Source organism: Choloepus didactylus, chromosome 13 (genome assembly GCF_015220235.1).
Source record: "Choloepus didactylus isolate mChoDid1 chromosome 13, mChoDid1.pri, whole genome shotgun sequence".
Lineage (NCBI taxonomy): Eukaryota > Metazoa > Chordata > Mammalia > Pilosa > Megalonychidae > Choloepus > Choloepus didactylus.
Window position 1 is genome coordinate 2,492,532 of NC_051319.1, and position 17,512 is coordinate 2,510,043.

The window sequence follows — 17,512 nt, forward strand, 5'->3', positions numbered from 1 at the left end:
ACGAGTGCACCAGTGCTTTTTTCTGAAGACAACCATCCTTCTTGGGCATGCAGAAGTACTTTCCATTTTTTAAAAAGAGGAGTACACTAGGGTTAAGATTTAATATAATTTTTACTCCTTCCAAGGAAATTCTTAAGTGAAAGTAACTTATTTAAATAAAAAAAAATGTTTAATAGTGTCAGTGCATGGAGGTGAAGAATACAAAACACAATCACTAGTGCAGTTTACTGTTCCTGCTTTGATTCTTTCTAAGGTGTCAGCTGTTTTACCCACTATTGCTTTTACCCCCTCCGCACAAATGTCAACAAAATTAAAAATGCCAATTAAGTCTTAGTATTATTCTGAAAACTCTTTTGACCTTGCAGACTCCTGAAAGGGTCTAGAGGACCCCCAGTGCTCTGCGGGCGGCATTTTTAGAACAGCTGCCCTTTAGTATCATGTACTACTGTAATTTGTCTCTCATCAGGTTGCTAGTCTTATGTGGACGGTCTGGGTCTTTTACGTGCCTTCGTCTAACAGTGCTGGAGCATAACACTCAATAAATATCAATTCCTGCGGAATGGTAGTCATAATGACCGCGTAACCTTCATTCAGTACCTCCTTCCTTAATTCAATGTGAACCTACACGATTTGTAAAATTTTCCAAGCTCTTTCACGATTGGGATGCAGGCTTTTTTTTTTTTTAAACTATTTGGGAGGTGGGGGAGCTGCCTGTTTATAATAATGTGCTAAAGTTTGGTCGAGTATTTGAGTTGCTTGAGTCATTCCAGTCCCCACTAACAGGCCGCTTGGGTTCCCAGTCCGACATAAAGACCGGAAAGAGCTGGGACTCCCACGTTAATAGGAACACAAGAATTTGCTCGAGCTTTAGGGGTAAAAATTGATAAAAATTCTAACGGGGAGAACAGCAGTACGGATTAAATTAAAACTATCTCCCACGGCCCCAGTTACCCTGCAGCCCAAACCCACAACCGCGGAAGACCCGCCAAGTTTCCGAGGTGACGCTTCCGGCTGGCGTGGAGGAGCAGGAGAGTTGTGAAGCGGGTGGCTAGACCTGCCCAGTGCCGTGAATTCGCCACCGGGAGCGCGCTCGAGGCCGCGCGTCCTCCGTTTTCCAGGCTCCGTCGCTGACGCGTCGTGGACGTTTGGGGAGCGGAAAGGCAGCGGCAGCGGGATCGGAATGAACAGCGGCGGTGGCTTCGGTTTGGGCTTGGGCTTCGGCCTTACTCCTACGGCGGTGATTCAGGTGACGAATCTGTCGTCGGCGGTGACCAGCGAGCAGATGCGGACGCTTTTTTCCTTCCTAGGAGAAATCGAAGAGCTGCGGCTCTACCCTCCAGAGTAAGTGCTCGAGCTCGGTTGGGGGAGGGGTGCGGGCGCCATAGAGCCCTTAGGAACCAAGGCGTGGGGGGAGAGGAGCGCGGACGGGGGCGCGCGGTGTTCGTCACATGACTGCCTGGACTTACCTTGGTTCCCATATTTGATTAGGGCACTGTAGCCTGGGGCCCTGTGGTTTTGCTGTCATTGTTGGTCGGATTCTGGTGATGAACTTTTCCATGGAACCTTTACAGATGATTTAGAGGTTGCCTTTTTCGTGCCCCCGGGACTTGTGATGGTAGCTGCCAAGTCTTTGAATTCCGTGCTCACCCCCCCTATTTTTTTTTTTTTTTTTCCCGAACTTAAGATGGCCGCAGGTGGGCCTAGAATAGTCCTCATGGCGAACGACCGATGGCTTCTTTGCAATGTGAAAATCGCGGGGACTTCGCCTGAGAAACTGTACGTTTGTTAGGGTTTTAATATCAGGCCTTTATCTTTGACCAGAAAGCCTGCGGTTGATAGCAAGATGGAATTAGGGCTCTGTTTGTTCCCTAGGGTGTTCAGAAACTTAGCATCTTCTTGGTTTATCTAACCAAGCCCATCCATGCTCTTAAAGATCAAGTCTCTTCGCCCTTTTGGCAACATACTACGTTTTCCTCCTGGAGGGTTATACCTCTCAGGAAAGTATTAGTCGGTGCAGGATTATCCCTGCTGTATACTTTTAAAATCTAGATTTTAGCTGGCATTCAAAGGCTGCAGCTACTTCCCAAGTAGTGTAATTAGAAGGGATAAGATTTCCCTCGTACTGTATTATCTACTCAGAAAACTTGTAAGGGTTTTGAAGATTATTCACATTCTTACACGCGTAAATATTACTTAATTATATTAATATTTTTTAAGGTGGAGCTTAGAATCACAGTCTTCCGTATTTTGTTCGTTATGTCAAAATTCTTTGAAGGAAGGGGTAGTAGTTGCTCAAGTTTTCTCTTTTTTTTAATTTGCGTTTTATTTATTTGGTTTATTTCATAGTAATGCATCCAGACCTAATTTTCTTTAATTCTTTATTTTAAAGGATATCAGTGATACTGCATAGATACTGGTAAAAGTCAGTATTTAGATTTTTGAATTTTACTTTTTGAGTTTTTCTCTTTCTGCTTTGAAGTGTTCGTATGTACAGAAAAAGCTGAAAGAATAAAACATTGAACACCCTTGTTCCCTTCACCTGCATTCATTGGTTGCTTGCTTTCTGTCTCTTCACACTCCTACTCCCTCTGCCCATCCTTTTAAAAATAGTTGCAGACATCATGGCTCTTCATCCCTAAACACTTAAGCCTGTGTTTCTTAAGAACAAGGAAATTCTCCTATATAACCACAATACAGTTATCATATCCGGGAAATTTAACATTGATAAAATAATATGTAATAGGTAGTTCATATTTTAATTTTCCAAATTATTATAATAATGCTTTTTCTCTCTCCTTTTTTTTTGATTCAGAATATAATCAGAGGTCACCCATTGCATTTAGTTACATCATTTAATCTGGAGCAGAACCCTTTCACTTACTGTTTGTTTCATGACATTGAAATTTAGTCTTGAAGTTTTTTGTTTTGTAAAATGACCTATAATCTGGGTTTATCTGAATTGTTTCTTCGCAATTAGAAGGTAATACATTTTTGTCAAAATTACTGCGTAAGTTCACGCACATGAATGTTGATTGATTAGCAGTGGCATGTATAGCTTTGGATGTTTTGACCTTTGAAAATGCTTTCAGCCATCTCTTCATTTAAGCACTCAGAACATTTCTTAATAATTGAAAAGTATTTGGAGGAGTGTTATATCCTGCAAGAATTGGAATCAGCCAGTAAAATATTTTGTACACAAAGCTTTGTAAGTTAACCTTGCTTTTAGTTTTGTGATAGTAAGATATCTCAGAGATGGAAGAAATATATCATGGAATATTTTTCATTGCCATCATCATTCCACTTACATGGTTGAAATCTGGGTTTTGGGTGCAGTACACTGTCAGTTATTAACTGACACATAGTAATGTGCTATTTTTTGAAATGAAGTGTTCTTACCAGGTTGAAAGTCAAAGGGAAAAGAGTTATGCTCTTTGCTTAAACGTGTGGTGCATTAAAATGGAGTTAGGGTGCCACAAACTGTAATACACTTAGCAAAATTGTAACAGATTAAAACATATGGGCCAGGCAAAATCCTTAACCAGTTTTTCCCAAGTGCAATAGCAGTCTCCTTATCCTTTTTTTGTTTTTAAACAATATTGACATTCTTTATTAACATGTTTCCTGCTCTGTAATAAAGTGGTCATTATCTGATCCTTATATATGAAAGATATGTTTGCAAATTTGGGCTGAAATGGATAAAAATACAACAATAATAGTTGGATTAAGGATATAAATAATTGCAGTGTCTCATAAACAATATTTTATGATTAATCTTTGGAAACTTATTAGAAATTCTTTTGTTTTAGATTTGGCAATATATTTCTTTAATAGAATGTGAAAATAGTTTCTCATTAAAATTTTAAGGTTTTCATTGCTAATGTGAAAATTCAAATTTAATTCTTTTGACATGAGGCAGCGATTCATTTCGTTTTTCATTTTTAAAAATTAAGAATTTGTGTAAACATTCATTGTAAACATCAAGAATTCTTGTTTGTAATTTGTCATCCTTTTTGATGCTGTCACATACCAAAGAGAATTACTATCTTAACTTTTTGTACAATTGATGCATTTCAAATCGCCTAAAAACCTTTTTACAGAAGTAAGAAGTTTTTGTTATTTTTAAAGTAAATTTTTGTTAAAGTATAATGTGCATATAGAAAAGCACACAGATCATAAATGTTCAGCTTGATGAATTCTTAGAGAGTGAACAGATCCATGTAACCAGCACCCAGATGAATGTTATCTGCCACCCTAGAAATTACCCTGTGACCCCTTTCAGGTCACTAACCCCCAAAGGATAATCCTATCCTGATTTTAACACTGGAGATTTTGCCTTTGTTTTTTTTTTTGTTTTTTTTTTTTTTTTTTTTTTTTCCTTTGCTTGTGACTTTTCTTCACTTCTCTGGTCTTCAAAAGTACTAAGAAAGGTAAAATCTGTAAACTACTTATTTAAGTTTATTTAGTTAAAAAAATGAATATAACCGTTATAGCCACTTTATGAAAAAATAGAGGAAACAAAACACACCACCTATGATCCTACCATACTATCAAAACCTCTCCATTTCTATGTATTTCCCTCTAATCTTTTTCATATGTTTTATTTACGTATAATATAATCAAGACTCATATGTTAAGTTTCTGAACCTTTTTCCCCTAACCTGTAATAAAAGTTTTTCATAATACTGCATTTTATTTATAGTAGTATTTAAAGACTGTAATGTTTCTTAAGTATATTGTGTGTTTTTGAAATTCCGTTTGATATTTTGGTTGGATTTTTTGTTTTGTTTTTTTTTTTTGGTATTATAAACTAGTGGATTTCAGTCAGCAGCATATGGAAATGAGTATTTTTGATTTTCAATGATTGAAGGGCCTACTGGCATTTAGTTTGTGTCAGCAATTCATAAGAAAGTCTTACACAGGAAGAATTATGCCATCCAAAGTACCACTGCAGCCCCACTGAGCCACCCTCTTAAAAATAATGTCAGTATTTTTGTACATAAAACTCCCTTGATTTGGGTTGTATCCTTTTTGATACATTCTCAAAGGATGTATATTAATATAAAAACAAAATGTTGTATATATTATTACTAAATTGAGCTTCAAAATGGTTGTATAGTGGCATCATTGTGTTTAATGAAAAACAAAATAATCAACCAGTTAGGGTCCAGGAAATTTAACTGATGCTCAGAAAGTTGGTTCTGTGATTTCTGCATTGAACACACAGTAAGGAATTCTGTTTTTTTGTTTGTTTGTTTTTTGAAAAACAATTTTTTAAGGGTTTGTATTAAAAAAACAAAAATTGATTCAGCAAATGAGGTTGAAGTAAAATTTGCTGTATTTGGGTATTGCTACTTTTATGCAGAGGCATACATTTAGACCAAATGGAATATGAAGCCCCCGTTTTAAAAATTAAAACTATGGGTCAAAATTACATTTAAAAATGATAATCCCATTTAATTTTAAAAAAGTAAAACGATTTAATAGTTTAGATATACTAGAGATAAATACCTATATATAATATTTGGAAACTGATTTTGAAATGCTATTAATTTGTTTGCTGAGATACTTGTTATCTGCATTTAGGCTTGCCACTGTATTGTATTTTAGCTTATAATGTTCAAAGTGAAATAGTGTTACTGTGTCTCCTGAAAAGCTCAAATGTTTACATTTATTATAAAGTAAATTTAAGTTGATAATTACTGTCTGTTTAAAGAAGGAAAATCGGAGGTTAAGACTAAGAAAATTGCTTAAAGCCACAGAATGGTGTAGCTATTCCTGGTATCCGTATGCCCATAATAATGCTTTTTAGAACAGAACAGCATCTTTCATACAGTTCTTGTGCTTCTCAAATTTTGGTGGCATGTCTTAACATGTAGTTGCTTTACAAACCAGGCTCAGATTTCCTATTCCTGGGGATGTTTTAAATTTGAAATGAAGTGAGTTTCAGTGAGGGGCATTTGGAAATGTGTTGTTAGTTTTCAATGGTGATTATTTAGATTTTCATTCTTTCTCAAAAGGGTCTGTCAGTTTAGGAAATATATTTTCAGTGGTGGCTTTACTAGGCTCTTGAAGATTTCAGAGCCAAAAGAGAGTATTTGTGTTGCAATTGCTAGGACTAAGTGGTTCATTATAATCATAGATTTTTTTGGGTTGAAAAGGGTAGAAACAGTGCTATTCAGTCTAGCTCCAGAAAAGATATTTTTTACTGGGAAAAATGTAGGTTTCCCCTAAGTTAAAGGGTAAAGTCTCTTGTACAGCCAGACCTCATGGGAATGGGGGCTGGGAACCAGAAAGGTATCAGCAACCACGGTGACTGCTACTTTCTCTCAGAGGCCTTATTGTCAGCTCAGTTTGTTTCTATCTGCTTTATTTCACTGCTGATCTGCTCATCATCTGGCATATGGCCTAAATTCTGACTCTAAATGACTTTCCTGTCTGAGAGAAATCTAATTGTTCTTAGCTTATCGGTTCAAGTCTGGCTACCCAAATTATAGGTTGCTGGTTAGCTGGTGACATGGGTCCTTGTTTCAGGTGGCTGATCAGTTGTGGCTAGAAGCTTACAAGGACTGTTAAGGTTTTCACATAAGCAAACCATAATAAGGCCTGTGCTGAAGCTAAATAGGATGTAACTTGAGGAAAAGTAGGAATTACCGTTCAAAAAAAGAGGTAGAGGGGACATCATAGCCAAATAGAACGACATGTACAAAGAGACCCAGATATGTGGGGTATGTTTGGGGATCCACAAAATATTTAATGCCTGGATTTTGGGCTGCGTTTAGGTAATGAGGCGCCAACAGAAGGGTTCCTTTGAGGAGAGAAGTGGAATGACGTGATGAAATTTAGGATTTACAAAGATCACTCTGGCAGCTTTGTGGAAGACCATTAATAAGGTTGAGGTTGGAGGTAGTATGATTAGTAGGAGTTATTGTTACAGTAATCCTTGTGAGAAATGGTGAGGGCCTGAATTAAGGCATTGATAATGCAAATCATGAAAGAATGTGGCAGATATTTGGGAGGTAGTGTCAACAGGACTTAATGACCAGTTGGCTGAGGAAGATGGAGACGTCAAGGATGATATATATCAGTAAAGAGGGACCGGTTTTGCTTTGGAAACAACTCCCAAATCTCAGTAGTTTGACAGAATAGAAGGTTATTTCTTATATTATGTGCCCAGTGTAAGTTGACGAGGTTGCAGACTCTACTCATTATGGTCCCTTGCTCTGTGATGAAGCTGATGGATCAACTGCCTATTGCTTAAACCTTGCTGGTTGCTGTAGTAGAGGAAGAGCCAATCATTGTCTCTTAAAATGTCTGCCCAGTATTGAAAGTCAGTTCTGCTTTTATTTAATTGGCCAAAGTAAATTACATGACCACATCTAACTTCAAGGAACAGGGAAATGGAATTTTACTGTGTACTCAGAAGGAGACTTGGACATTTGGTGAACAGCACTAGTGACTCTAGCACTAGTGACTATCACACAAGTGATTCCCAAGTTTCTGACTTGGGTAATTTGATGGTGTCTTAAACTGACAGATGAAGTACAGGGCAAAAGGCAGGATTAGTGAGGAAGGAGGAGGATGAATTTTATTTTGGGTTTAATGGATGAAGGGTAGGGCCCCTGTGACAGTCAAGGTGTAATATTCCAGCAGGCATGTAGAAATGGGAGTATAGAGCTCAGGAGAGGCCTAAATTGGAGATTTGTTAATGTAAAGGTGGTGAGTTAAGTGTGGATGCAGATGTATTTACCTCAGTGACAATACATAAAGTACTTGGATTTAGATGTTCAGTAAGGTTAGATTGTTAGGGAGGGTTGGGGCAAAGCCTCAGTTGGGTGGCCTTAGGCAGAACTGAATCGTGTTGGGTTGGTGGCAGTGAGATAGAGTTTTATTTTTTTGCAACTTGAGCCTTACTTATTATGTTAATAATAATATAGTTTGAAGTTCCAATGTAAATATATTTTTGTTTTATTATCACAGTGTTTGGTTAATGGCATAAATGGGTATATTTAACCATTATTAATGTGATTATTCTGTGTTATTTAAAGATGGATTTGTTACTATATGCTGTGGTGTTACAGGGAAAGGTTTGGAATTTTGAAATTGACTAATATTTAGAGAATTAACAGTTAAATAGTATATTAAAATGACTTTAAAATTCTTGATCGGTTGAATGAGGAAGGTTGCAGGAGATTTGGAGTTAGACAATGAGACTTTAAATTCCATCTTTGCCATATACTAGTTCTGACACTGTGGTCAACTTCTATGATCTCTGTTTTGTAAACTAAAGTAAATTATTTTTGCAAGTCATGTATGATTTCTTTCAAGTGGTTTCTTCTTTTTTAGTGTGAAAAATCTTAGTGTTTTAAAGGATTGTACATTTATGTTGTATATTAGGTATATATTTAACTTTGGGTTTTTTTTCCTTGCTAAAAGCCCATTACAGACTTTCATTGAAAGTTATTATGGGCAGGTTGACAAAATGCTCACCGGGTCTATGAAGATAATATTTTTGGAATATAACAAGATGGATTCATATTATGGAAAAGTTGGTTTTCATCTGTGCTGTGTCTGGTTCCTTTTTGGTATAGGCCTGTTTTGATTGAATGGAATCAAGTAAGATTGGTAACACACACAGTGTAAAATTTTGTTTGTAACATCTTTTGTCTGGAAATCACATTGTTATCTATGGCATATGCATGAGGCCTTAATTCCATATTATTTGATTGTTTCTAAGACTGTTCTGAGGTCTTTAGTGATTTTAATGCCAGGAAAACACATTATTGAAGGGTAGGAAGTGGTTCGAAAGTTTGCGAAGTCTTGAAGATTGGGGCTTCTATAAAGGGATTTTGGTTGTTTATGATGATACATAACATGAACATCTTTGGGTAAAATCAGCTCTTTTTACATTGCACTTAGATTAAGAGCTGATAAATTTGAGTTTGAAGTTTTTATAAATAAGGCTATAGTCCTGCCTAGATTGCCTTCTGGTTTTATAGACAAATCACCATCAAATGATTAAGTTTTTCTATTTCGTGTCTTAATGATCCTTAACAACAAAAATTTCTTAAGTCTCAGTTACGTAAGATTATGTAAACATGTAAGGAATTTTACGTGAAAGTGACAAAACCAAGCAAATGTTTATTAGTTCAATTTTTTTTTTTTTTTTTTATCTTGCAGCAACGCACCTCTTGCTTTTTCCTCCAAAGTATGTTATGTTAAGTTTCGTGACCCGTCAAGTGTTGGTGTGGCCCAGCATCTAACTAACACGGTTTTTATTGACAGAGCTCTGATAGTTGTTCCTTGTGCCGAAGGTTGGTATCTCACTGTTTTTTCTATTGTTTTGATCTCTGTTCTGTCTGTTATTATCTTTGACATTTTCAGAAATTGGCAAGTAGTTAGTACTCTGTGTGTGTGTACATGTGTGTGAGAAAGCAATGAAATTTGGAGAAGGAAAGAATTTTTAACTAATATTAAATTATATTAAAATCATCAATTTGTTACTTTTGTATGTTGGCGATTTAATAGCTAAACATAAAAATTTCATGCATTATTTCACTTCTCTGGTTTGCTTTGGCATTCTGTTGTCAATTTGCAAATTATAGAGAAAGTTTTCTGAAATTAAAAAATTTAAGTTGGTTAGGGAAATTATAATATTAAATAAAGTGTACACATTCTGCCAAATTGGGTAAGTTGATGATATTTATGTTTATTAGAAAAATATTTATAATTTTCTAGTGTCCTCTTAAGGTAATTTGCCTTAATTGTTACTGTGTGACTATTATTTCATATTCAGTATAATTGTTTGCAAAGCAACTAGAATTTACTTTTTTTTCTTTTACTGGATTTTTTTGTGATTAAAAAAGATCATGGAAAGCAGTTACTCTAAAGCTTCCATCAAGGAAATAGTTGTTGAAGAAAGGCACAAGGCTAAAGGCCTTTTAGTTATTTGATAAACTTTATGCCTTTAACTACTTTTAAGAGCTAATGATTACTAATGTTTTTTAGTAATTTCTATTTACAGAGCCACTCAGATATAATAGGCTGTGCTGAGTTTGACAGTTCTGGTGTGTAATTAACTTTTCTTCAGAGCACTGACTGTAGCAAGTGTATGGGGATTATAAAATTGGGATATTATAATTTAAATGTCTTTAAAATATATTTTCTCTGGTGAATGGTGGTAACTGATTTACAACCTAAATGTTTTTCTGAAGCAATGAAATTTCATATGTGATGTTTTTAAACCTCTTTCAGAGGCCAGGTTAAAAGTTAAAGATAACAATGTATAAAAAACAGTTTGCTGCATTTTTAAGATTTTAGGCTTATTTCAGATTGCCTATTCTGGGATATCAAAAAACATTAAAATCAAATACAGTGAGTGCTATTTTGGTGTTTTTGAATTCCCAGACTAGAAAATTTTGGACTTTTTTAGATAAATTTGAAAGTACCTTTTGCATGCATGTAGTTAGGTAGGGTAGAAAAGGAAGAGTAAAAATGAATTAAAGTTGATTATCTGCTAAACATCCTATCTGCTGATCTGCAAGGGTGCAGTGAGCCCACAATTGGAGTATTAGGTGGGAAAGGATTTGGTTAATGGTTTAGTTCTGCATACTTGTACTGAAATTTCATACCAAGCATACTGCATGGGAGGAAAGAAATCAAGGAAGAAAATTTATTAAACTGGGACATTAATTGTATCATAAAATTATACCACCAGTGCACAGGATCTTGTATTATTTAGTTCATTACTGAATTGGAGGGAAGAATTTATCAGTTTCTTTTTATTGGAACTTTGCTGTCTTCCCGAAGAATTTTTTCATACACACACACACACACACACACAACTGGGAAGCCCTGACCCTGATTTTTCATAAATGTTCAAGGTATGGGCATGTAGAGGTCCCTTTTTTGTTTGCTTTACTTACTAGAGATGAATAAATGCACTCTGAATTATAGTTCTTGAACGTGAAAATATAAGTATATTTTTGTTGCAATTTATTAAATATTTTAGAACACTAACTTAGAAAATAGTTGGTATTAGACATTTAGAACACATTTTTCATGAGTTAAACTAAATACCTTAACAGAGATGAATTTATAGAACCTGAAGAATTTCACAGTGAGCTGTTAAAAATCTGATTATGCACTGCAAGCAAAGAAACAATTCATTATTTTACTGAAAAAGATAGCAAAGGAAGTCTGAAATAAACCAAAAGGAAAGAGTTCCAGTGGAGTGATTTCTCTATCAGATGTACTGTGGTGCTGCAAGCATTTTTCTATTAACTTCACTGCATTCTTTCCTTGATGCTATAGAAGCAGCATTAAGACAGAAATAAGAGAAACACGGAATAAGTTTTAAGAAAAGTTGTTTTCAGTTTCTTTCAAAGTTCTGTTTTAAGTGCACACAGTAATGTGAGAAGGTCCTAAGCTGTGAAAGTAATGTTTGATGTGTAACAGTTTCATACATATTAAGCATTAGCTATTGTTAATAAAATATGCCATTTCAAAATAAACTTTTGTTATACTCGTCCAAATGTGACCTTTTTTTTTTTTATTTGTTGCCTGCATCTCAGATTTCTTTTTATAAATGTTAACACTTAGAAAAAGATAAGGTCAAATGTAACAAGGGTGTCAGCCTAATCATCAGTCATAACTTTATGTCCACATTTTCTGGTAGTTGGATTTTGACTATTAATTTGGTTTTGTATGTTTTCTCTATGTGATATTTGTGCATTATTAGATGACTAGACTGGCCAAGGCAGACCTGTTACACTTGCCTGAGTTAGGCATTGTTTGCCATGCCACTAAACCTGCCGTCAAGTGAAATCTTCATTGGGGAAATGAGATCGGAGTCTGAACCGCAGAAGATGGACGCCCTGTCTCTGTTTTTTATTGTTTTATTTTAATTTCATTTCTTTTTCTTTATTTTGTCCCTTTTTTTGTTTTTTGTTTTTGTTTTTGTTTTGTTAAATCTCTTTCACTTTAACCTGTGAGCTGGTTTTCCAGTTCTTTGTAAATGGTATTTCATTAAGGTTCATAATATTGTGTTGCAAATTATATTGGGAGATTATTAGCAGAGCTACTTCGACCTTAAGATAAAATAAATTTTCATGAGGTAATTTAGGATTCAGTGTTGTAAAGCTCAGTGTGAGTCTTAATTGGTGTTTATAGATTGATCAGGTACATTTCGTTCTTGAAACACTGTATAAAACTGATTAAGAATCTTAACACTTTCTGATCTCAATGAAATATTTTTGTAGTTTTTTTTCCAAGTCTACGTCTCTGATACAAACAGCTCCCAAATTCCGTCATTTTCCCTAGAATTTTAGGCATACTAAATCATCAAGGAAAATAAGTAAATTTCTTATTGGGGTGGGGTTAGGAGAAAAGAAGAGGCTTTCACTTTTATGATGATTATTCATTATAGAAAAGAACTTATTTCCTTGACTTATGAAGACTTTGAGCTGCCTACGTCGGGAATGGATATTTCAGAAACTGTTGATTATTTATTTGCGTATGTGTTCTTTTGTTTGCTTGAATTTTTTGTCAAAAATTCTTCAGATGTTACTAGCTTCTAATGGATTCTGAGATTAGGACTTGTACTTTCATTCTGTGAGATATGTTTTTCCCCTTAGTTGTCTCTGAGAAGTATGGTTTGGGGAAAATGCCAAATGCTTATTTGTTTTATACTTGTATACTCTAGCATTTGGAAGGTAAATTGGATAGAACTCGTTTTTGAAAATTTTGCTATGGAACTTTTTTCTTGTTTAAAGTACCTTTCATGGTAATTAGATAAGAAAATAGTATTATGCTTACAGTTAGACTTATAGATTTATAATAATAGTCTATTACTACTGCGAGAGGGAGTCAGCCTACTGATACTTAAGCCAGAAGTGAAAGAATTTATAATATAAAGTAATCAACTTTTGGCCTGCATTAAATACCCCTTTTATTTGTGTAGTCTTTTTGCACTGTCTTCTATGGATAGTTTTGCTTATTAATTGACAAGTAATATTAAATTTGGGTCATTAGTAGATTGGAATTCTTAATTTCTTATTTAGCTACATAAATTAGGATGACAAAACATAAAATTTCCACCTAAAGACATCAGTTGATAAATCAAGATATGTTTAGGTTATAGAAACTTGTTATTTTAAAAATACCTGTTTATAACAGTTAAATCATATCTAATACCAATATAAATAGTGTAGTGTATATGTGGGTATACATAGATGTGCTAGTATTAGTAACTCATAAGCATAAAATAAATTGTTTTATCTTCAGTAAGGTCTTCCTACCTTTTGTCTATCTTAATGTTAAATCTGTGCTTCTGCAGAATTTACATTCATATAATAAAGTAACTTTGTTTTTGAAATTAGTAAATTAAAGTAGTATTAACTTAGATGCTGCAAAGCTTAGACAAATGTAGGGATTTGCTAAAGTTAATAAACTGATTTTCATTTGTTCCTATAAATAAGGCATAGCCATTATTTAAGGCACATTTTTAAATCCATCTTGAATTCTATCCATTTTTAGAGATATATTCAGATAATATTTAGAGGTCTATCCCTGCACTTAATGGTTGTTTTAAATAGGATTTTTACCACTAAAACCCAGCATATTGCTTTTGAAAATTTACTCCATATGCTATATTTCCTTTTAGCATGATTTTGTACACTATCTTAAGTCATTTTTAGAGAACTCATAAAGGAAATGTGTAGCCAACTGCCACATAAATATGAGTAGTTTTTCTAAAATGTTATATGTAGTTGACCTTTTAAGAAATTTTTTTTTTGTAGGACCAGGAAAAATGCCAGTTGCAGTCTTATCAAAATTAACTGACTAGAATTTAGAAATTAAGTATGTTAAATTGATGGCTTATTTCTGAGTAAATTTTTCGTATTTTAGATTGTGGGATTTCTTCTGAGTGTCTAAGAATGTTTTACTGCTGTTATTGCCATTTGGCAGTTAAAATGTTTATAAACATTTAAGCATTAACCACCCCTCTTCAGATAAGTGTATGTAAATCAGGCCTAAAAGTTAGTCTTTTAAGTTAAAGAAATATCCTACGACTAGGGAACTTTTCTGTTAGTTATTCTAAAAAATGTTTAGTGGACTCCCAGGCGTATCTTTGGAACTGAATTCTTTTCGGCATCTGTTATGTCATTGATGAGATGCCTTATTAACTGAATGGGTGTAGGCTTCCTTTTAAATGAAAGCTAATTGCATGAAGTAGATTTTTGTTTTTCTTCTGTACTTGGAATTAAATGAAATCTATTGGAGGGTTGTTAAAATTGTTTGCTCACAAGCAGGTAGTTTCAGTAACAGGATAGGGACACTCATGAGAAACAAATTTCAATTCGCACATATTTGTTTTTCTTTTTCTTTTTTTTGACTAATTTGGTTATTTGCCATTTCTGGGGATTAAACTTTAAAAAATGTTCTTCTTTTCTGTATCTGATGTTCTGTGTGCTATTAGTGATGCAGCCAACACGAACGGTTGTCATGTGTAACACAACTTTCGATCACCGCGAAAACACCGTCCTGGGAAAGCGTCCATGCTTGATATCGTTTGGTTCATGAACATTAAGTTTCCAGTACAGGTGACCCATAGCTCAAAGTGTTAAATAATTGTCTACATTATTCAATTTTTAAAATAATATTCCATTAATGAGATTGTTAGTTTTTGAAGTTTTGCTCACTTTTATTTTTCCTAGTAGAACAGGATAAAAGGAAAGACTTAAGTTCTTATTTATTTCTTTATACAGATCTAATAGATAGATTCATTTATTATTATTATTTTTTACTTACAAAGGTAATTTTAAAATCATAGTGTAAAGTTTGTGTGGTGTTTCTGCTTTTTGTAATGTTTGTAACTTGCCTCTGCAGGTAAAATCCCAGAGGAATCTAAAGCCCTCTCTTTACTGGCTCCTGCTCCAACCATGACAAGTCTGATGCCTGGTGCAGGGTTGCTTCCCATACCAACCCCAAATCCCTTGACTACAGTAAGTACTGTAAGCCCTCTTACAAAAGGGGTGTAATCAGTTGAGTAAAGATCTTAGAAAATTATTTCCATTTTGGATCTATTATTTTTTTAAATCAAGAGGCTTTGAAAACTAAATTATTTTCTTTGTTACCACTGACTCTCTTTTGGAATTACTCCGGAAGCAATTGGAGATTTATTTAAATTTGAGAAATGAAATAGATTATTACATCATAAATGAGGTATTGAAATACAGCACTTTAGAAAATATGTGGAATTGGAACATCTAGGTAACTGGATTTTCCAGTTCATCAGGACTGAATCCGTTTGAATGATCCACAGTGTTGGCTAATGGGGGAAAAACTATTTCAGAGAAACATTTTTCTGGCATTGGGAAAGTGTAACAAGGTAAAAACAAGACTAAATATGTTTTCGTTAACTATGAGGAATTAAATAGTAATTTAATGCCTTTGTGATTTCTATCTTTGTGGTGCTAAATAGGGAGTGAAACAATAAGCTTTATAATTGTTGTTTAGTTACACAAGTTATGAAAGTCATTTCTAAAACTTCAAAGTGCAAAATTTTAGGTTTTTAAATTTCTGCATGACACTGTTCTGCTGGAAACGTGTTGGATCCTTGGGAGAAATGCTTTGTCATTGAATATCTGATCATCAGTGAGGGCTTTCTGGAAATTTTATTCTGGGCATATTTTGGTATATTTTAATGTATTCCAGGATTGTCACCTTTTTCCCCCCTCCCCCAGAAAATAATATCTTGCTGTCTGAAAAATTTGAAGGGTTTATTACGCAACAGTATAACATTTTAAATACTTAATTTGTTGCCTTGAGAAGAAATTGTTTCTTCTTGATTTAGCTATAGGCATCTATTATAAAACTTTTTTAAAAATAAACTTTTTGTTTGGAAATAATTTCAAACTTACAGAAAAGTTGCAAAATAATACAAACCCCATACAGAGAATTCCAAGTACTTCTACCCCCCATATACCCAGATCCATCAATTTTTAACATTTTGTTACATTTGCCATATCAATAATCTATTTATCTGTCCAGCTCTCTATTTTTTAAACATTTGGGAGTAGATTGTATACATTAATGCTCCTTTAATGCATAATACTTCCGTGTACATATCCTAAGAACAGAGATATTCACTTATGTAACTACCTTAAGTTCAGTTATCAACTTCAGGAAATGTAAAATTGATACAAAGGTTGCAGTCTATATTCCAGTTTTTTTCGTATGTCCTAATAATGTCCCTTTGAGCCTTTTCTCCCTTGCTTGATCCCCTCCAGGTTCATTTATTGCATACAGTTGTTATTATTTCTTTAGTCTCTTTCTCTTTTAATTGTGCAAGCATGTATAAAACATGAACTTTCCAATCTCATCCACTCCCAAGCATGCAGTTCAGTGGGATTAAGTCACATTAACAGTGTTGTGCTACCTTATCCACCATCCATTACCAAAACTTTCCCATCACCCCAAACAAAAACCCTGCATTCCCTGTTCACCCCCTCCCGCTAAACTGTAGTCTCCTCTCTGTCTCTATAAATCTGCTTTTATTCTCGGTGTTTCATATAGGTGAAATCATACAATATTTGCCCTTTTGGGTCTGTTTTATCCCACTCAGCATGATGTCTTCAAGGTTCATCCATGTAGTAGCATGTATCAGAACTTCATTTCTTCTTATGACTGACTAATACTCCATTGTATGCTTATACCACATTTATATTCATTTATTTGTTGATCGGCACTTTGGTTGCTTCCACCTTTTGGCTATTGTGAATAACACTATGAATATTGGTTTACAAATATCTGTTTGAATCACTACTTTCAGTTCTTTAGGGTATGTACCTAGAAGTGGAATTCTGTGGTCATATGGTAGTTCTTTGTTTAATTTTTTGAGCAACTATTCCACTGCAGCTGCACCATTTTACTTTCCCACTAACAATGTACTAAGTTTCCTGTTTTCTCATATCCTCTCTAACACTTGTAATTTTCCGTTTTTTGGTAGTAGCCATTCTAGTGGGTGTGAAATGGTATCATGGTTTTGATTTGCATTTTCCTAATGGTTGATTATATTGAGCATTTTTTCATGTGCTTATTGGCCGTTTGTATATCTTCTTTGGAGAAATGTCTATTCAGGTCCTTTGCTTATTTTTCAATTGCGCTGTTTATTTTTTTGTTGTTGAGTTGTAAGAGTTCTTTATATATTCCAGATATTAAACTAAACCCTTATCATGCATATGGTTTCCAAATATTTTCTCCAATTTTATTTTGTTGATTGTCTTTTTTTCACTTTCTTGGTAATTCCTTTGCACAGAAGTTTTTAATTTTGATCAAGTCAACTTACCTGTTTTTTTTCTTTTGTTGCTTATGCTTTTGGTATAAAGTCTAGGAATCCATTGCCTAATACAAGGTCCTGAAGATATTTCCCTGTATTTTCTTCTAAGAATTTTATAGTTTTAGCTCTTATATTTAGATCTTTGATCTATTTTGAGTTACATTTTATATATAG

General features: G+C 34.3%; 1 protein-coding gene across 5 annotated transcripts in view; it reads left to right on the top strand.

Annotated features, from left to right (window-relative positions):
* Window positions 1-1,046: 1,046 nt before the first annotated feature.
* SREK1 (splicing regulatory glutamic acid and lysine rich protein 1) overlaps window positions 1,047-17,512 on the top strand; it is a 46,594-nt gene continuing 30,128 nt past the window's right edge. The window contains exons 1-6 of one of the 5 annotated variants that reach the window (XM_037801253.1): window positions 1,256-1,341; window positions 9,178-9,205; window positions 9,283-9,311; window positions 11,738-12,511; window positions 14,477-14,600; window positions 14,887-15,002. In XM_037801253.1, coding sequence (XP_037657181.1) covers window positions 14,940-15,002 — 63 coding nt within the window. In that variant the 5' untranslated portion in view covers window positions 1,256-1,341; window positions 9,178-9,205; window positions 9,283-9,311; ... (1 more) ...; window positions 14,477-14,600; window positions 14,887-14,939. Of the gene's footprint in view, window positions 1,342-1,684; window positions 1,777-9,177; window positions 9,312-11,737; window positions 14,601-14,886; window positions 15,003-17,512 lie in introns of all 5 variants that reach the window. The other 4 variants (XM_037801252.1, XM_037801251.1, XM_037801250.1 and 1 more) reach the window with 4 other exon arrangements.